This window comes from Ruditapes philippinarum, unplaced genomic scaffold (assembly GCF_026571515.1).
Source record: "Ruditapes philippinarum isolate M1 unplaced genomic scaffold, ASM2657151v2 ctg3812_1_1_1_1, whole genome shotgun sequence".
NCBI classification, from domain to species: domain Eukaryota; kingdom Metazoa; phylum Mollusca; class Bivalvia; order Venerida; family Veneridae; genus Ruditapes; species Ruditapes philippinarum.
The window spans coordinates 22,509-43,840 of NW_026860607.1; the positions used below are offsets into that span (position 1 = coordinate 22,509).

General features: G+C 34.8%; 2 protein-coding genes across 2 annotated transcripts; one reads left to right on the plus strand and one right to left on the minus strand.

Annotated features, from left to right (window-relative positions):
• Positions 1-13,009: 13,009 nt before the first annotated feature.
• LOC132712759 (uncharacterized) lies at positions 13,010-16,083 on the minus strand. Its single transcript, XM_060695187.1, has 2 exons — positions 15,959-16,083; positions 13,010-15,394 (listed from the first exon to the last, which is right to left on the minus strand). The coding sequence occupies exons 1-2, from the start codon at positions 15,979-15,981 to the stop codon at positions 14,233-14,235; spliced, it is 1,185 nt and encodes a 394-aa protein (XP_060551170.1). The 5' UTR covers positions 15,982-16,083; the 3' UTR covers positions 13,010-14,232.
• Positions 16,084-16,139: 56 nt separating this feature from the next.
• LOC132712761 (ADP-ribosylhydrolase ARH1-like) lies at positions 16,140-17,764 on the plus strand. The gene has a single exon (XM_060695188.1). The coding sequence runs from the start codon at positions 16,298-16,300 to the stop codon at positions 17,426-17,428; it is 1,131 nt and encodes a 376-aa protein (XP_060551171.1). The 5' UTR covers positions 16,140-16,297; the 3' UTR covers positions 17,429-17,764.
• Positions 17,765-21,332: the final 3,568 nt, after the last annotated feature.

Here is a 21,332-nt window from a genome sequence, read left to right on the forward strand (position 1 = left end):
GTCCGTCCATACCAAAATCTTGGATGTTGTTCCATAAAAAAGTTGGTCAGCATTGTGTTATTGTGCACCTGGGTTTCGCTTGTCGATTCGGACAGTCATGCCAAATTTATTCCCCTTGATTTAGTCAAATCGGAAATTATCAACTTATGTCGCGCGCAGTTTCAAGATTATTTGAACTAGGGTCATGGTCATGATACTTTACACGAATGTAGTTAATCATCTGAGATAAAGCTTGTCGATTCCCGCAGTATTGCCAGAGAAAGTGTCCTTCACTAACTTTGTACAAAATTGAAATTTATACTTGTGTCGCATGTAACAGTTTTTGAGCTAGTGTATATATAACTTTACGTCAATATTAGTGAGCATATGAAGTTGTGAACATTGGATGTCGCTTGCCGACTTACCGCATAATATGCTAGAATTATTGCCCTTTACTTGTTCAAAATCAGCAATTTTCAACTTGTCATGCATGTTGTTGTTTGGGATTTCATTTGTAAATTTGATAAGTGCTGTCATACATATAGCCTTGACTTAGGGAATTTGTGTGTCTACAAAAAAACAAACACTTATTGTCGCTTATTGAACCTCTTAATAATATCAAATCACTGCCGGTATTTCTGGACATTTTATTGAATTGTGAGACGGAAAGTTAAATCTGTATTTTCAAGCTTAAAGTGTATAGGCCCACGATTGATTGCTCAAACTAGAAAGCATGATATTATATTCTTATAATTTACATTTTCCTCGAACGCGAATCTGTGTTCTCTCGTTAGCGAGGGAGTTAGTTAAAGTAGACACTGTGGTGACAAGCAAACCAAAGCTGAACGTATAGTGAATCAGTTTTCCTTTCTTTATATTTTTTGTCAGATTTGCATGATAATGTAGTATTTGTTGGCGATTTCTTGTGCGCACAAACATCGCACCCGAAATAAGAAGGGTGACATATTTTTGTATCCGATCGAATCTGGTCAATTGATTTATTTTTGAATAGACGTGATACACACTTATGAACAGAATTCAGACAACTACAGAATCATGTAAACTAAACATTAATTAGCGAAGAACCATTTTTTTTTTAGTTTTCTAGCTAGTGTTCCCGCTCCCCTACGACGCGTTGCGGTATTCAAGATACGCGCTTGATTGAAAAGCTATGTAATCAAATCACTTCATTGTTCTTTTTCTCTTAAAAAATATGTAATACGACAGTAGAGCTATATCATGGTAATTAATCAAATCTTTGAGTGTAAGAATTTATAAAGCTTATACTGATATTTTCACTTCAAATGATTAAAATTGATTATTTTAAATAATGGTTTGCTAGTAAAATTGCCTTTTTGACACCAACTTTGTTGTCATTTTTCATTTTAATGATAACATTTAGCTATTGATCACTAAGTAAATAAGAAGAATATTTTTTTTTATAATTACCGAGTACATTTCACGCTAATTGTGAGACGAACCCTAAATGACGTCTATATGGGCGCCGCCATTTTGAAATGGACGTCATGTCAGGTTACAACGTAAGTCAACGGGAAAAAATATAATTTTAACATTTTGACCATATTACTGAATTTATGAAAAAAATGAAAAACATGCCTAGAGATATTGACGTCAGGGTTAACATGACATTAATTTAAATGATTTTACTATTATATTAAATAAAAAATGGAATATTCAAATTTGATGGGACAGACTATAGTCTTCATTCGCATGTTAAAATTCGAATATGAACTGTCGTGTTACCGCGGAAATTTTCTTTTATGAGATTTACAACAATACTGTTAAAATGTTAACGAAACTATAGAATGCTTGGTTTTTAAGCCGACGGAAAATGTATTTGCACATTTTATTTAATGTAGCTTTAAGGGCCCTGAAATCATTTTGTTCAAACGGACTCATTTAAGTAAAAAAAACACGAAAGAAAAAAGATCTGGGTAACGGACTTTTATTGTTATACACGAAAGAGAAAAGAAATTGGTTACAGACATGAGCAATTTTATTGTTGATAACTCCCGCGCAATATTTAATGTGCAGTCATTACCTTTGCAGGTTATAGCCTAGTTATTGATTTAACAAAATCATGACTGATGCATTTTAATAGAGAAATAAAATTGAATTGACCATATATTTATGTGATTTTTCCATATTAAACAGACTAATGTGATAATAACACTGCGGGGAGGCTTAAGGGACTGAAGCCCCAACCCCTGGCCTGATATTTTTCTATCAAAAAAGGCACATTGAGAGTAACATATTAGCAAAAGCTGTCTTAAGCTAAATGTAAGTCATTGTTTGTTAGAAGCTGGACCCTGAGCTCAGCTTCCTGTCATAAAATTCTTTTTGCCAATTTAGGCAATTTGTCAACATGGATTAGACTACTAGTATCCATACATGCAGACACTATATACATACATGTAGATTACCCTGGGTCAGTGTAGAGACAGTGTAAGCGTCTACATAATACTGAGTGAATAATCCTAAGCAAAGAGCCACTTCCTCTTAGTACATCTAAAAACATGTACTTGTAAGTTATAAATTTCCCCCTTGAATGTGATGACAATATTTTGTTTCGTATACATATTCAGCTAGATTTTACTATTTAATCTATATAAATACTGTTGCGTTATGATGTTAATTTAAGTATAAAAGAATTTCTAATGCAACGATATTTAGGGTTTATGTTATACATTATCAGGGTTCTTTCCTGTCTTTTGCAGAACTATATAGGAGCATCTGGTCCTCTTGTAAATTCTTTTTTAATCATAATTTTATTTATTTATTAATTATTCTGGGAAACAGAGAGACCGCATGATCTTAAATTTTGCATACATGTACAAGTTATTAAGCTAGACGTACATCTAACGGAACATTTATCTCGAAAAATCATTTCCAGTTCTGCCAAATAACCTCGGTAAAGTCTTTTAACCTTTTGTATGTAACATCAATTGTCACAACTGAAGGCATTAATTTGAATTAAATACAATGTTTATGTTTTTGAGATCATAAATGGAAGTTACTGTCTAAACCCCATGAATCTAATGAGTAATCATAGGCACTTTATGGCAAAAATGCTTTTGATCGACTACCCTTTGTGGCTGACTACCCGCCGTGATTCTACGCCGTGACGCCAGATTCGTTGCTTAAAAAAATGGCGAGAAACTTACCTTTTAGTAATTTATATACACAGTAGATATATCTATTTTCAAAAAGCATTTTTTGCCGGCAGATTTTAATGATTTGATAACTGTGTGGGTTATAGATAAAAGTTTATGAAATCACGTTAGGTAGCAAACAGTAGTCGATCAAAAAACTTTTTCGGCCAAAGGCCGTCTGATTTCACCTTGACTTCCGCTAAAATTAACAGTAAATAAATGAATATAGGCAGATTTTTTACTTTAGAAGAGCTTTCGTTATAGGTAGAGGTTTGTACGATTGCGCGATGGCAAGAAGTGTTGGAAAAAGATATAAGTCAGAATAAATATAAAAATACACAATAATAATATTTTCTAGATGTTTCTATCAGCTTTTCAATCAATATATGAACTTAAATATAACAGATCGCCTTTTTGATACTTTTGCGTCTTTTATACTGTTCTAGTCATTATATTCTCTTTTCGAACCGGTCAAAAGACGATTGAAACGAACTTTCGACTAATTTACAGTTGCAAAATTATCCGTGGAATTAGTGTACAGTATCTACTAAATCTTTGTTTTATTATAAATTCCAATTCAAATCAAATTCCATTTTGATTAAAATCAAATAATGTAAGTACATGTAATATTGTTTAAATCTAAGATGACAATTAATGGGGAAAAACATTGCGCGTAAAAATGAACTGAAATAAAACTATTGAGGACGAATAAAATGTTCTGTTTGCGGTTAGCATGGTCGTTCGTAGCTTATCCTACTAAGTCATATGCATACCATTTAAATTAAAGAGCTGCTTTACCGGCTAGCTCCAAAAACTACACATTCGCATCCGACAGGTACTCTCTAAAAATGAAAGGGTCAAGGCCACTAAATTCAATTTTACTAAGTAACTGAAACACAATACTAGTCACTGAAACTTGAAATATAGTAACTGTAATTATTTAGAACCTCAAATATCCACTTCAATTTCAAAACGGTCTCTTATTTGTAAATTTGACCCTGGCCAATTCGAAACTAAACGACCGAAACTGTGTACTGCCTCCTAAAGGTGAGGTGTTCCGAAATTAAAGCAGCTGCAACATTTCAGTACACAGTGTCACCGGTTATATAAGTGCTAGCTTTACTGTTTAGTTTTGTTCTTTCTGATAGTACAATGGTAACTCGCTATTCAGAAACAATAATCAATTTATTAAAGATTAAAGATCCTGCAACACATTTTTTATGGTTTTATTTCATAAATATGATGCTCAAATTAAGATTTGTCAATATTTTGTAAGTTCCAATAAGCATTATTTATAAAGATATTACCCAATTTAACATTTTATGTAAATAAAGGGAGGTAATAAGAAATTTATTTTCTATAAATTCTAAGTCAAATTTTCCAATAAGAAATGAATGCATGTAATTTATTGATCAAATATAATGTGCATAAATATTTGCAGTACACATTTTACATATTCTTCGATGTTTTAAAATTGTTTTATTTGCATAATTATATACATATATAACTTTTTGCAAGTGTGGTATACACACAGTAACAATATCAATCACAAAACATACTGGATCTTTAAAAATTAAAAACGGAATGAACCGCTGTTCGGAGTGCATAATGTAACGGAAACGATATTTTCCTATTTTTCTTTTTTACAAACTTGTTCACCTAGGTTTCAGAAAAGTGGAGCATTCGCATTACATTTATTTGAAGACTGGTTGTAATGGTTTTAGGCTTTAAATGAGCTTCAATATCTACAATCTGATACGCAGAAATGGATGTCCCCAGCAATCATCCTTAACACTGTGGAAAGATCTGATGACCTCTTCAATTTGACAATTCCTATGCGGCTAAGATTCAGACTTGGAAGGTAAGTCGATTATTTGTCAATCCCTTGAAAATCAATTGCGACGGTTCTATATTGGTGGCCGTGGTTATTTTTTACCACCCCTATTATTTGTACCACCCCTAAGCGTACCAAACGTTTTGACCGGAAAGTTGATGTTGATTCCAGTGATGACACTATGAATCCCTAGAAAAGATGAAGCTAAATGGTGACCAGAAGAAAACGGAAAAGGTTTTTGCTATTGCGTCCCACCCATCAACCGGTGATTTAAGCAAAGCCTCAGATGACCTGTAGCAGAGACTGACAAGGACCTTTCGGTCAAAATTGTCTCAACCCCACAGGCCAACCGGATGCTACAATAATGGGTAAATTGGTCAACAGCTGAACGGAAGACAAAAGTCGTTAAACCAGATGGGGACGGTGAAAAAGTAAGTCGTTTCCCTACCTGCACAATAAAAACAATTAAGGTTGGCTGCAAACTTCAGCCATGTGAACAAGGGGGAGTCGAACTGGACCGTATCATTGTCTGTCAGGTAAATTCTTCCTCCCTGTTTATCATGGGTGTTTAAGTAGGGAATGTCCAAGTTACAGCAGTTGTAGATACTGATGCTCAGGTGACCATCATTTCTGATAGGGGTTTTAATTCCCTGTAACACAAGCCCCCGAAATAAGGGGCAGCAGACAGGAATTTGTTTACCTCTTTGATAGTATTCGCATCTCCCTTGATGTCCATTCATCAGATAGTCCCTTAATATCTAAAGTTACAGTGTCTAAGTACAGCTTATTACCCACACTCTGTAGCAAGAGTCTAATGCATGTTACACCCCCTCCTCTTGTCGCCAGCTTTATCGTGGAACCGTTGATTCAGCAGAAATGTCTGGCTCCCAGGATGTTACATGGTGATCAATCTGTCAGATGGCTTTCGCCTTGTCAGGAAGGGAACGAAGATAGGGATGGCATATGTCATCAGTGACTTTTGAGCTACTGAGAATGAGTGTGATTTTGAATCTTTGGTAGTTGATCTTTGCTGATCTTTGGTCAGGATTGAACTGTTCGCGACATTACCAAACAGGTAGAGAGATGTATGGGGATAGTCAACTATCATAAAGGATTTGTAAAGGACTTCCCTAGGATAGTGTCCCTATTGTATCTCGTCACAGGCAAAGCCAATTTTGTCAAGGGCGGAAAAACGAGCAGAAGTATTCAGAAGTCTGAAGTGCTTGTTAACGCAACATCAGGTGTTACGATTGACAGATCAACATGAAGGCCATTTGTGGTCAGAACTGATCATTCAAGTCTGAGATGATTGATGAATTTTAGGAGTCACAATGATAACTTGGGAGATGGTTGGAAGAGCTGACTTAGTTGTGCATCGTTTGGGTCGCAAGCATTCCAATGATGATGCAATGTCAAAAATACCACTTCAAAGTGGGACATGTCGAGGCTGGATTGCTAGAGCCCCGCTGGATCAGTTGCCTTGTGATGGGTGTGAAGATCATAGAAGGCATTGCAATTGGGTCAAATTCTCCTTCACAAATGTAGAAAAGGTGGTACTTGTGGTGATTAAACCAGAGGGGTCAGTTGTTTCTACTGCTGATCACTTTAGGTCTTCAGATTCCATTTTAGCTGGCTAAGAGGGTGCCAGGGCTTCTGTCATCTACAGGGTTGATTTTCATAAAAAACGATCAGACGCAGAAAGCCAGTCGGTCCTTGCCAATGAAGTCGTTGAGCATAGTCAAAAGAATCTCTCTAAATGTAGACGGGAAGAAAATGTTGTAGAAGGTTGCGTAAGAGACAAAACATCTAATATCAGTTAAATTCTTGATCATGAAGATGTTCTGTTACTGGCATAGCTTTTAGAGGATTTTCAAAGTGGCCAGCTGGAATCTCGGTGTCCAGTGTTGGGATGTTATGATGATCTTACATGCTCCTGAGGCCCATCTCCCTGGCGAATCCCGGCCTTGTTTGACAGGCGCAGGTATTACAATCAGAATGATTGGTGCTTTGAAGTTGGTGTTTACGTGGTTATTTGGGTTTAACAGCACATTTTTGGATCTTATATAAATGACTTGCAGAATGTTGGTGTTCCGGTTTCTCAGGAAACCAGCATCGGTTACTAATTAGGGCAGCACAGGAGTTCTGTGAGGTTCGTATGGTGCTATTACCAAGAGATCTCACTCTAAAGGTAAAAGTGATGCTGTTAAATTTTGTTGCAGTGGCGCTGTCTATATCCTTTTTTTTACAAAATCTGAAACAAAGAAATTGAAATTACTTGCATTATTTTTATTTACACTTTAATGTCATTCAGGAACATATCGGTGCTAAGAGTGAGGTTTGGCGCGCCTAAAACCGGTTTTAACTCCCCAGTGGTTTAACTATCACTGACCGTTCCAAGGCGGTACCCCTCTGTGTTCCTTCACGTGTTTTTTTATGTCTGTTTTGTTCCTTGTTTTGGATGTCTGTCTTGTTGGATTGTCGTTGACGGTAAGTATTTTCTAAATCCCCCTCACCCATTTTAACCCCCCCCCCACCTTTTCACCCTTACAGCCCTTATCCCTTTAATTCCCCTACGGGCCCGTTTTAGTTGATATTATTTCACATTACATGTCCCACTCCTTTCACCCTTATGTCCGCTCTAGGTTTTTTGAGTGTGTCGGGGGCCGCGTACTGTGAACGTTGCCTTTGCCTTGTTGATCTTTATTCTTGTTTTCTTTTTGGCACTATCGTAAGCTTTTACTGAAATTTTCTGTTCAGGTGTTTATATACTGATTTTCATTTGATCATTTGTAGGTCGAGATTAAATGCAAAAATCCCAATTCGTAATAAATCTTTGGGAAACAAATTTATTTCAGACAAAATAAGTCCTTTTCAATAAATATTGCAACACCTGTGGTTTGGATACAAAGGCAGTGTTCAGAAAGCCAATAAAAATTGGACTTACAATGGTCATAATATTGAAAATGTTATTCTAATTATTTTGGAAATTTGTTTAATTTCACTGGTTATTTTTCAATGCATCAGGAACAGTCATAAGTTTAAGCCTAAAAAAGACTAAATGGAGGCTTGGTAAAATGTTATAAGTTTAAGGTAAAAAATGACAATAAAGATCAACAAGGTAAAGGCAACGTTCACAGCACGCAACCCCGACATACTTAAGCCACAAAAGCAGTGCTACAAGAAACCACCAAACCAAAACCGGGGTGGCGAAAGGAGAAGAAGGACACGTAATGTGTGAAAAACTAAAACGGGCCCATATGGGAATTAAAGGGGCAAGAGCTGTAAAGGTAGAATGTTGGGTAAGAGACGGGAGAAGGGGAGGCGTTATGGGAAAAAAACTTACCGTTAACGACAACTTAATAAGATCGGCATCACAAAAAAAACGTAAACATTCAAAACAAGTAACAATACAGACATGTGAAACACATGAAGGAACAGAGAGGGGTACTGCCTTGGAACGGTCAGTAGAAGTTACACCACTGAATGTTTAAATATGTACCAAAAGGTACATCCCAATGACCATTACCAAAATACTCGATGCCTTAAAGGAAGGGAGAGCAACAAGAAAATCACCTACAAGGGCCCGACGAAGCAAAGCAGAAGACGAACATTAAGACAATTCATTCCAAAAGGCTTTACTAACTGCCTATAATAGAGTCTCCCACTTTCATAGTCATTCAGATTAATTAAAAGACGAAAGCGCTAGCGTAGCGTCCAACTGTATAAGGGCTGAACACCAAGCATGCTGTATGCCTCAAAATAATTGTGTCATAAGCTCTTTTAATAAACCGTTTGATAATTTTAGTGCAGACAGCAGAAAATTTACTATGATCCTACGAAGTTTGTAAACCGCATCTCCATAGAAATCAGGCTTGCTTATACCTAGTCGTAAAAGAGTTTTTAAATTTCAATTAAATTTTAAAACTAAATCTGAATTCCGATGGTAAAATATTTCTGCAATTTATGATAACAATAGTCTTCTTTAAGAAGTTTGTCAGTAATAAATAAATTGTGTTCTTTAAAAACAACAACACACCTATACGCCCTAGCAATTCAAATTAATTGAGAAATATATACTCCATATGATGTAGCATGATGTACATCTCCATCTAAATGTGGAAAGTTGACAATATTAAAATCATATCTTTTATCGAAGTATTATTTAAGTTCACAGGGATATATTTTAGTAACCATTTGGTCGAGATAAGGATTATTCATGTTAAGGGTATCATCTAGGTAGCAGAATGTGTTATTAAATTTATGTATAATTTCCTGATATGAAGTAGGGAATAACATAAAATCCCTCTCATAGCAGTACACCTGACATAAATATTATCTAATAAAAACGAGAGAAAGCAATGCAAAACCATCGACTGATTGACAAATATCAGTACCGCACTCGGGTTGGAATGTCGTATTTTCATTATGATAGCAAATCTAAGCTTAATCTGATTAAACAAATCGCCATGAATATTTTCCTGCTATTTTACTGCTGGTAATGGAAATAATCTATCTGAAAATTATGGCAATAATTAATTATTTTTCTCCTGCTGCTGCTGCTCTTCGAGATTTTCATTAGAGATAACTTATAATGTAAGTTTTTCTTGCAAGTTTTGATATTTTTCAGCTTATACTTTCTAAATGTTTAAATCCAAATATGTGAAAAAAATGCTTTAATCGATTCTTTCACACCGTGTCTGTGGGACTTGTTATTAGTGGAACCGTAACATGAAATGCCAGAAGGTCCGTCTACCTCAATGTATGAGAAATCAAAAGTGGAGCATCAAGTTAATGGAAAGTGAAAGTGTTGAGCAGGGAATAAAGTAATTGCTTGAGGAGGGAAGGAAGGGAAGTTCTATTGATTAAGTTGAGGTAGAAGGAGACAATACTCTTATATCAAGAGTCAGTAACAACATAAACGTTTACCCCACCTCCCACCCCTAAAATAAACAACAACAAAAACAAAAGAAAAACCACACACACAAAATAAAAACGGTTCGACATAATTCAATTGGTAAAAAATGTTTGGAAACAATTTTGCTCTGTCCTGTTGATGTCCTGCTAGATTCTTTGACGGTGGTCCTGGGTTCCTCAGTTTAATTGGGGTGTGCGTTCATTGACTGCTGCCCTATTCATCTTGTTTTTCATATTTTATTTTATCACTAAAAAATAAGCAGCTACAAGGTTCATTTGCAAAAATATCTGAAATACCATTAGCAAAAGTGCTGGAAACAAAGAAGGGCTTAGAGTTAATATACGGCTATGGTTCCCTATCAGTTTGGAAACCACTCTATATGCAAGCCTTGAATTTGTGAGGTAAGAGTTTGAATTGCAGGCTTTATTCAAACTTGTAGCTGACAACGCAGATCAATATGCTGACCATGTTTTCTCCAAGGCATGTGAGCATGCAAATAGGGAAAAGGCACCAAGAACACAAAAGACATTTCACTATGAAAACACCAAAATAGAGAAAAACAGAATCCCTAAAGAAAGTCCAACACAACACAATTGAAAATGTTGCAGGCTCGGTTTGATTGAGCCTGTTCATGGACGGTACTGGAAAGTGCAAGTTACCGTCCATGCCCCCTAGCACCGGCTTAAGCAGAATTCAACATTTAACACGAAAATGGTGAAATTTTGAATTTAGAAACATCCGCAGATGTGTTCATACGGCGGTTATCATGGAACCTTCAATGTGACACAGTAGTGCCATTCCATGAAAAGCGGCGTATGGTCCCCAAGTAAAAGAATGCTTTTGCCCTAAACGAGAAAACAATGGGCGGAACTAAATAAAATGGAATTTTGAAAGGGGATCTGAGGAAGTCACGTTACGCCTGCCTACATAAATGAGGGAAGGAAATTTATTGATGTGGTTAAATTATTTCTAGTTACAAATGTTGACGTTAGTTTATTTCCAGTTGAAAATGTCCATTTAGTTCAAAGGAAGTGTCATAGGTTTTATTAGCAAATAAATGAATAAGTAAATTTTTGTTACGAAAATGAAATATAAATCTGTTTTAGAACATTTCTGTTCATAATTTATTGCACAAGTATGCTTTATATGATGTTTAGTTGTTATTTCAATTTGTTCACATACCTGTTTGCATTCTGTAAACAATTATTTTTGTTGTTATAATTAGTTCTTATTCACAGTTATAAGGGGTAGTTACCAGTTCCTGTTTATAATGTTCCAGACATTAATTTTGTCTCCAAAATTTTGATATGGATAGACTTGTACCCTGTATATGTAAGCTATATCAAACTCTAAGTAACTTTTTTTAAATTTATACAAGTTTGATATAGCTTACATATACATGTTACCATTTTACATGATAATTTCTATTTTGTAATTTTAATAAAGCGTCAAAAGTTCGAATATATTGTTGTTTATGCCAATGCAAGCTTTAGCAAAGTTTCAATGTAAAATACCCACAGGGGAGAGCTTTATTTTCGATTATTTGCTAAAACAAAACTTCTGTATATAGTATACATGTAATTAGGCCTTCCACAATTCTTGAAAGACTTCGCAGTCCGTATGTACATCCGACTTCAGATTGTCCGGCTTTTACATGTCAAACTGCTGGTAGGATTTTGACGAAACTTCACAGGAGTGATCACTACCAATTCGGCACATAGCGGCCGGCCGAGGTAAAAATAGAAAATCTTTGTCTGGCTTTCACAGGTCAACCCTTGTTGGAATTCTACAAAACTTCACAGGAAATATCATTACATATATACCCTTGTTTTGCATATTGCCGGCACATATTGCTTTGCTGCACACAATGGCCATCAGAGCTACAAATAGGAAATCCTTGTCAGGCTTTCACAGGTTATAATGTTGTTATGGAATATGGCGAAACTTCACGGATGTGATAAGTATCAACCCTTGCTGACATATTGTCTGAACGTTTTGCTTTACTGCGCGAAATTGCCGACAGGGCTAAAATAAAAAACCTTTTTCCGGTTTTCACAAGTCAAACTGCTGGCGGTATGTTAGAATATTCGGACGAACGTGACTTACAACTCGAATTGGTACCTGACACATGTATACCGGACGCATTGCCGACATACAAAAGCATTGTTTCCAGTTTTTCACAGGCAAAGTTTAAATGAAATTTTAGCCTAATAAATGTGCTTCCATTTTCAATGTTGTATATTAAAGAAATAACTCAAACCGGTGAAATAAAAATACATAACATATATAGCGTTGCCTTTTCATTGAGGGTAGCTTTTCTTTAAGTGGGAGTGGAGCTTGATTGGCTCCAATCTATATCACTCTTCACCATTGACAAATTATATTGCTTATTTGCATATACATTTTAATGAACAACTTTCTTAAAGCGACCTGAGTTGACAAACCTGGGATAAATCTTATGCAAGGTCAGTGTTAAGACAGCGAGGCAATAGCTTTTAGCAAAGTCAGATAATAGTCTATCCTATCGTATTCTAAATTATGATGATTTATGTTCCATATAATTCTTTATAAAGTCTACATTCTACATTTGTAGTTTATTCTGAGAAATGAAAACACCGTGTAGTATATTTATATGTAAATCTTATTTTATTTTAAGTGAAATACATCCTGCAATTTTTAAAAATAGTAAGTGGATTCTAAGGGAGATTACCGATACATTTTAAAGATGTTCACATTTAAGAGTTAAGTTCCAAAATACGTAATTGTAAATAACATGCCTTATATAGGAAGAAGAAGTGTAATTTGTAAGAAATTTACACAAATAAAGACAGTGATCAACGATAACGGTGTGTGTCGGCGTTATTAATTATATATATATATATATATTAAATGACGTCGATGCACTGCCTTGTTGTGCATTGTTGTACATTCCATTGCTGTTGTTATGTATTGTGCTGTACAATGCCGTGCCGTGCTATGCATTGCTGTGTTGTGCTGTGCTGTTCGGTGATTTCCATTGATGTGCTTCGCATTGCTGTTAAGTATTGTGTTGTGCTGTTCATTGCCGTGCTGTGATGTATTGTAAATCCCGTTGTAGAGTTCTTTTGTTGTTGTTGTTTTTTTTTGTAGACAGGGAAGAAGTTCATCATTTACTTGATCTTAAAAGCTGCATTCATAAAAATGGCAATAAAAGCATTTAAATTGTTTTTTGTTTTATTTTATTTCATGCATTATTTTATCCCTTATAAAGTAAGCAAATTATTATATCTCTAATATAAAATCTTTCCCGATGTTTAGAGTTATTTTCAGAGCAAAAATACTGTGTCTACGTAAAATAAAGTTAGATATGGGTGATTCTTGCATCACTTTCAATTAAATTGCCTCACAAGTCAACATTGAAAATATTTTTGAGAATATAACTCAACTTTTACTTTAAGTGGCTAAATATTCAAATTTTCAGTAGCAAACATTTTTTTAAATATTCTTAAGAGACTTAGTTTTATTTCATGTAAACGGGGTGCGGTAACTGTATCTATCAAAAATTCCCTTTACAGCTATACGGATATGTTTTTACAAATACGTGTTTAATTTTTTTATGTTAATTATATTTACAAGAGCGACACATTCAATGAATATTACATTAATAAGATACAAATAAATTCTCTGTGTATATCAGAACCGTTCAAACTTTCTGACAATAGTCAAAAATATTAATACATTTCATAATATACTGAGTCTGTTTTTTGAAAAGAAGTACTTACAGCTGTAGAAAATTGACATATTCATGGCAAGCACAACCGTTTGATTTATTACGATTCTTATATAACATGTTTATGTTCCGTTTAAAAAGAGTGGAACACTGTTTTTATATTTCACCTCAACTTGACAATAGAACAATAGCAAAATGTTAGTTTAAAGCCTATAAAAATCAAATTCCATGCTAATTGTTTCTCGTAACTAACAGTTCCTTACAAAAATTTGACAATTGGAAATAAATCAACTTTGAATTAGAATTATTCCTCCAAATTTAAACATTATTTAATCAATACATGCAAAAGCTGCATTTATAGCTCTTTTATCTTGGACTTCTTTCAATCTTTTTGACGAATTCTTAACATTTATTTGTTATAGAAAATTATATTCTTCATTATATACTTTAAAATACATGTAATTTATTATGAAAAATTTGTACTTTTATATATAGGAACTTAATTTTTAGAAGTCAGTTTTATGATTAAGTTACACAAATAAATGAGAAATCGTATTTTTTTTTATTTTTCTTTAGTTCTTAACTTTATAATTCATGATGCTTATCAATGTTCATAATCTGCCTAAAAAGGTAACAATTTCAAAGCGATATGCCAGTCTGAACCTTTCTTGCTTTTGCTTCTTACTATAAACTTTGCACCGGCTGGATATGTTCTCTCATGTTCAATGTATTTTGCGTATTTCTCTATATTTCTAGGCTGCCACAAGCAGTTTGCTTTGTTATCAATAGTAAATATGACAGATTGTTCACCTTCTGGGCCGCATGTTGGGAAGGGAATAGCATTTTCGAGAACAGCTGAAGAGGATACAATTGATTGCCACACAAATCTTTTCCCGACAACATACTGGTCAGCATCTGATTTAACTAGAAACATCTTGCGATACGTTTCGCCACTTTCCCGAGGAAGCTCTTCCCAGTACAGCAACAACATCTGGTACATGACCGCATATGGACCAAGCGATAGATCATTTCCGGTAGGCCTGTAGTTCTTCTCCCTTTGTCGTCGAAATGCAACATTCAGATATGTGTACATGTAATTTTGTTCTTCTGTGTATGTGTCGATGATATTCACAAAGAATTCATGAACGTTACGGCTCCGCTTTATTCTTGTGCTGTTTTCTTCACAGATGACATAAACGGAATCACATACTTTGTCTTGGACTTCTTTCCATCTTTTTGATGACTGGTTTATATCTTTGAATATGTCACCTAAAATGGCTATTATTGACTTCTTTGGATCAATTGGTTTCGGGTGGAAAGTGCTCTTGTAGGCTGCCAATGAAACCGCTAATAAACCTAGGCCATTATTTTGATTGTTGTTAAAGTAAGATTCAAATGTCGGCGTGTCTTGGTGATCTATACGATTGTCGTGTTTGGATAAAAGGTGGGCTAGTTCCATGTATTTATACTGCTCTGCTATTTCCTCTGCACATTTCCCACTTGTATCACCACATTCAGACGTACACTGCTTTGTGTGTATTTTAGAATCGCAGGCAGGATATTTCAGTAAGTAACGTAACAATGTTTTATTGTTCCAGTAAATAGCTTGGTGAAGAATACCCCATCGTCTGTTTTCTGGTATGACATTAAAAAGACGTTCGTTTTTTGGTTTTTCTGGCGATCCAAGTATCTCCCATACTTTGTCCCAGTTTCCGTTTTTTGCCGAGGCGAGTAGCGTATTTATTTTTGCAGCCTCCTCGTCAATGTCATTACCCTCTGCAGTTCTATGACAGAATAAAAATGAAATATTTAAAGCGTAAAAGTATATTCTTTTTTAATCAAGGTTGTTACAGTAAAAATAAAAAAAAGGAAATTTAAATATAAGAATACTTAGTAGTTATTTTATATGATTTTGTGTAAGCTTTGTTAGAGTAAAATTCATTAAGTAACTTAGCAGCACTTTCAATGTGGCTGTGGTATTGTATTAAAGTCGGATTTGCCATTATTTTGAAATTGTTAATTTTCATTTTTAACCATTTCATCAATAAACACTGCAAATAACACTAAGGCGTAGTGGGATGCAAAACTAAAATCCACAAAATATCCGACATTGAATTACAATTTCAGTACTCTAGATAAGTGACAAATCAACTGATAAAAGTGTGGGTTTAGCATCTTTTTGAAAATGACAGACTATTTTGATAAAGATCTTAAATGCATTTAACGGAAAAGTATTCAAATTACAAGCTTAATAACAGAAAAATGCTTGTGAATAGATATAAACCTGTATTGAAAGCAAGTTTTTTTTTTCATTTGTGGCAGTTTCGATATATAATGCTTATACTTACATTCCAGGTACTGCGCTTGCCATTTAAGTCCTGTATTTCAATAAACTTTACGTTCAATACTGTTTGGTTGCAATTAAATAAAGAGATATTTTTCACGTGACTACTTAGGATATAGTAATGCCAACGGTACTTGATCGTTTGAAACCGATATTTAATCTCTCACTTTGTTATGCGCCTGCGTTAAATGTAAACCAGTTTTGTGTCTATAAAAATAAACGAAATATAAATTGTGTTTCACCCTGTATTTGAAAGGACGGTTTCTACGAATATTGACTATAAATAAATATTTTATTTGTTCAAATTGGTTCGGATTTAGATATTTATCTGCATTCTTTAAGAATGGCACGCAGGGCAAATCCATATTTTTCAAGTGAAAAGGATGGACATAAAGACTGGTCAGTACAAACAAGTAGAGCACGTTATGTTGATGGTATGGTGCTAAGTGGTGTTGGAGATGCACTTGGATTTAAAAATGGTGAATGGGAAATGTGCAATTCCGGAGCGCAGATCCACAGAGAATTACAAGTGTTAGGAGGACTTAGTAACATAAGTATAAAAAACTGGAAAGTAAGTGATGACACTGTTATGCATCTAGCTACGGCTGAATCTCTCATACAAAACAATTTTTGTCAAGATAAAGAAAATCTTTATTCATTATTAGCTCAAGCCTACAAAAACTGCATGTCTGATATGAAAGAGAGATCGGCTGGTTTAACATGTATTGAAATGTGCAGACGCCTTGATCCGTTTAGAACACATGGCTATCGCATTCCATACAATTCGACTGGCGGTGGGTGTGGCGCTGCAATGAGATCGATGTGTATTGGGTTGAGGTATCCAAGACCACGAGATTTGCATGATCTAATAGAGGTTAGCATAGAATCTGCAAGAATGACACACCACCATCCTACTGGATATCTTGGAGCGTTAGCTTCTGCTCTTTTTGCATCTTATGCAGTACAGAAAAGAAAACCTTGCACATGGGGGATAGGCTTACTGGAAACCATAAGACTTGCCCAAAACTATGTGAAAAACAAAGGTTTATTTGTTGCTGAAAATATGAAAGACTGGGGTTATTTTGAAAACAAGTGGGAACAATTTTTAGATATAAGAAACATACAAGATGGAAGACGAGAGCCAAGTTATCCATTAGATTTTGATGACGTGAGAAAGAGAGATCAATTCTATAAAATGATGAGTTATGAAAATATCGGAGGAGCCAGTGGCCACGATGCACCAATGATTGCATACGATGCTTTGCTTGCTTGTAACGGAAACTGGGAGGAGCTTTGTAAAAGAGCAATGTTCCACGGTGGAGACAGCGACAGCACTGGCGTGATTGCAGGATTTCTATTTGGGGTTTTGTACGGTATGGAAGGAGTTCCAAAAAGGAACTTTCAACACTTAGAGTATCGTGAAAGATTAGAAAGAGCTGGAGAGGACTTGTACAACATTGTGTTTTGCCCTTGACTTGTCAATAACTATCGGATAACAATTTGACTTACGTTTTAAGTTCAAATTGTTGATCATAAAATGCCCAGAAAATCCCATTTTCTGCTGTCATATTGAATTGAATTAATTATATATTTCAAAAGATTGGTTAGTATAACGGTGATTAAACAATTATTTGTATTGAAATATGTTGAACGTAAAATATAAAAACTGTCTAAAATATTTCAGCTGTCTATCTTTTTTTATAAACCATACGTTACCTATAAAAACAAAGAGATGTTATGTAAGCATGTGTAATTTATAATTTATACTTAGCTAGACATAATGCCAGTTTAAATAAACATTGAACTTTTATCGAGTGCAGCTTGTATCTTTTTGTGTCGCCTCTACGGAGTAGTGGCGACATATAGGGGTCACTTCTCCGTCGTCTGTCCGTCTGTCTGTCCGTCCGTCACAAAAATTGTCCGGACTACTCCTCATAAACAACTGGTGCAATTTCATCCAAACTTTACAGGAATGATCAGTACTAAGTCTAGTTAAGCACAGTGTCAGCATTTTCCGGTTCAATGATTTTTGTCGGAGTTATGGGCTTTTATTTATGTTTATTTGTAAAGTTTGCCCGGACTACTTCTCTTATACCACTTATGCAATTTCAATGAAACTTTACAGGATTGATCTGTAGCTCAAGTCCTTCCGCATATTGCACGGGTTTTCCGGTTGAATGATTTTGGCCGAGTTATGGCCCTTTAATAAAAAGGTGTTTTTTTTTCTGTGTGTTGCCAGATACACAAAAGCTTGTCCGGACTTCTCCTCATAAACTACTGGTGCAATTTTATCCAAACTTTATAGGAATGATCAGTACCAAGTCTAGTTGTGCACTGTCCGTCTGCCTGTCCGTCTGTCACAAAACTTGTCCCAACGTGAAATTGGCCATCATGAGGCGACACATGTGATCACTGATCGCTCTTGTTTGTAATATGTTTATCTAAATATTTTGATAAAAAATAAGATGCTTTATAGAGTGAGCTGTTTTATTCTGCTCAAAATTTGCAACATCATCTTTACTTGACTATCGTTATTGTAAATGCAAAGCATTTATAAAACAGTTACCTTTTCACTCGGCTGCAAATCAGCCGTTTAAATAAGACGCATGATTTACTGTGGAATGATACATGAACTTTGCGAGTCGTCAATAAAAACGAAAGTATATTAAAACATTCACATTCATCAGCTTTACACTTCAGGACCAATACAAGATTTCTTGCTTTGTTACAAAACATTTATCATTTAAATTTCCGCAATTTCACACGTGTGTGTGTGTGTTTTATTTTGTTTGTTTTTTGGGGTTTTTTGTTAGATTTGGTAACGGGTCTCATGCCTTTAATGATTTATACATGTTTACTATGTAAATGCAAAAATTTGATTGTTTTATTGTTGGTCATTTGCTGATATAGTTTAATTGGGATAAATTAATAATGTCCAAGGCATTAGGATAAACCGTAACGAGCGAGTCAGCTATGTCTACATATAAATGAGATACTTGGTGTCAGATTCCTGGCACGATACGAAATTGACCAAAGGATACTCACAGCATAAAACGAGTTCTACTCGTACTAGTATGAAGTAATTAAAATTTTCGTGTCGTTATGCTTTCTTTTTAATTTCAACAACTGCGCAGATCTAAACAGACATTTGACTACGTAGCAATTATTTGGTTATTCCTGGGACAGAAAGATCCTCCGTTCCAGGTTATTCTTAAAGTATGCAGTGAACACGGAGCCATTTTACGTGTACATAAAACCTCGCTTGTATTATTAGCTCACCAGAGCCGAAGGCTTAGGGTGAGCTATTAGTATCATATTAATTTGATTAGCCACATTTAAGTTAAAGCTTAGATGTCCCAGGTCTTCAAATTATTGTTTAAACATATTCTATGCTCAAATTTAATATTAGAAAATATTGACATTCAAACACTGAAAAACAGTTGTTTCTGGTGAGCGACTCAGGGCCATCATGGCCCTCTTGATTTTATACACGTAAAGCGTATCAAATGCCATATTTTAGCTGTAGGCTAGGATAGATCTGTCCGTTGTCGTCTGTCGTCCGTGGTTATTCGCCCTTGCCTCTATTGTCACAAAACTAAGTCAGAAAAATTGTCGATTGATTAGTCGAAAATGTTCGAATATCGGTCATCTGGGATTAAAACTGGGTCAAATGATTTACAAACAGAAAAAACGTTGTTAACACACTAAAGGCTATATTTCAGTCGAAATATAAAGGTTGTTTTGCTGTTTTCTGGCCCAATTTCAAATATGGGCAATTTGGGGTTCAAATACTAGATCACAGAGAAAATAATATGCATTACTTGTATACACTATAGAGGTAACATTTTCAGGCAAAATTTCCTTCAAATTCGTCATAACTGATTTCTAAGGCATATTGTTCATACTTTAATTTACATTTTGTGATAGCGTTAATTAAACGCAATTGATATAGATTCTTAATAAATTCTTAATTGCAAAAGTAACAACGCATGATATTAAGTAAGAAAAAAATGTAATATTGAATTAATGAGTGAAATGACACTAAAACGCTAGGTAGGTAAGGTTATATATTGACATGCGATCTTTAAATATAATGACAGAAACATAAATTTTAAGAGAGACCAAAGTGTGGTTCACATACATTGTTTTTGCGTTTTCTGCCTTCGAATAGTTTTTTTCAGGTCATAACAAGAAAAGATAACTTATACGTTATTCTTATTTTTAAGAAATTTGTAATGTTTTAAGTACAATAAACTACACGTACTTATCTCAATGTTTTACAAATTTTACACAATCACCCGAATTTAGCGATGTGAAAGCAGAAATAGTAACAACTCCTTCATAACCTACATTGTGAGTTGAATAAAAAAGAATGTAAGAACGTCATCATAAAAACATCTCAATTATATTATTATGTTTATTAACATTTAAATCTGTTATGATAATAGTTATTCTATATGTAGTATATAATTACATGAACTGTTTTTTGTAATAAATTTTGAATCTTATAATACATGGTATCGCATCAACGCTACAACAAATTACCATTGATCGGTAGTTTTTTTTTTCAGCCAAATTATGGAGTGAACCGATGACAACGTATTTAACACCGATATCACCTATTGGTCACCTGTTTTCCACCTATCAACTGCTATTGGGGAAAGATAAGTTTTATCGGTGAAAAATTACCGATTGGTATTTTTAAACATGTTTAAAATTCTCGATCGGTGAAAATATTTTACAAATAACCAACAGCAACCTATATCACGAGGTATGCAAGCACTTAACCACCGATATCGCCGATCGGACAAAGATAACCAAATATGAATTACCGGCCATATCTGACGGAAAGTGTTTAACCACTGATGACTAGCTATCAAACACCGATTAATCAGCGTTACGCCCGATTTAGCTCCGATTTACAAACGATAAAAACAGATAGTAATTCAGCATTTTTATCACCTATCCAACACCGTTTGAGTTTGCTTTCTGTCACTGATGGCCATTTACACAGATAACCAGAAATAAAATAACGCATGACAACCCATCATAACAGCGAGTAAATTTAGAATTAAATGACTGATTGGGGATCGACCGTCTGTGTAACTGGCCCTTAAACATCGCACAATGCATGAATATCATATAAAGTTACTGCAATTTACAAAGTTTCTGCAAAATAACATTAAATGAAGATGTGTATATATATCTTTGTTAATACCAATTGTGGGGAGTAACTGCCCAGTGGAAATTAGAATTGGCTGTCAATCAAGTCTTGGATAACGGTGATTTCTTTGAATTTTAAAATGGTTTATTAACGTGGCGTCATGATATGGAATGTCCTAAGTGGAGTTGAGTAGTTGTGTAGTCCACAGGAGGAT

Bases quoted from the DNA above. Each gene is read 5' to 3' on its own strand.
- LOC132712759 (XM_060695187.1), bottom strand. From the start codon at position 15,981: ATGGCAAGCGCAGTACCTGGAAT. The intron at 15,395-15,958 runs GTAAGTATAAGC...ATTCTGTCATAG, and splicing joins GCAAGCGCAGTACCTGGAAT to AACTGCAGAGGGTAATGACA.
- LOC132712761 (XM_060695188.1), top strand. From the start codon at position 16,298: ATGGCACGCAGGGCAAATCCATATTTTTCAAGTGAAAAGGATGGACAT.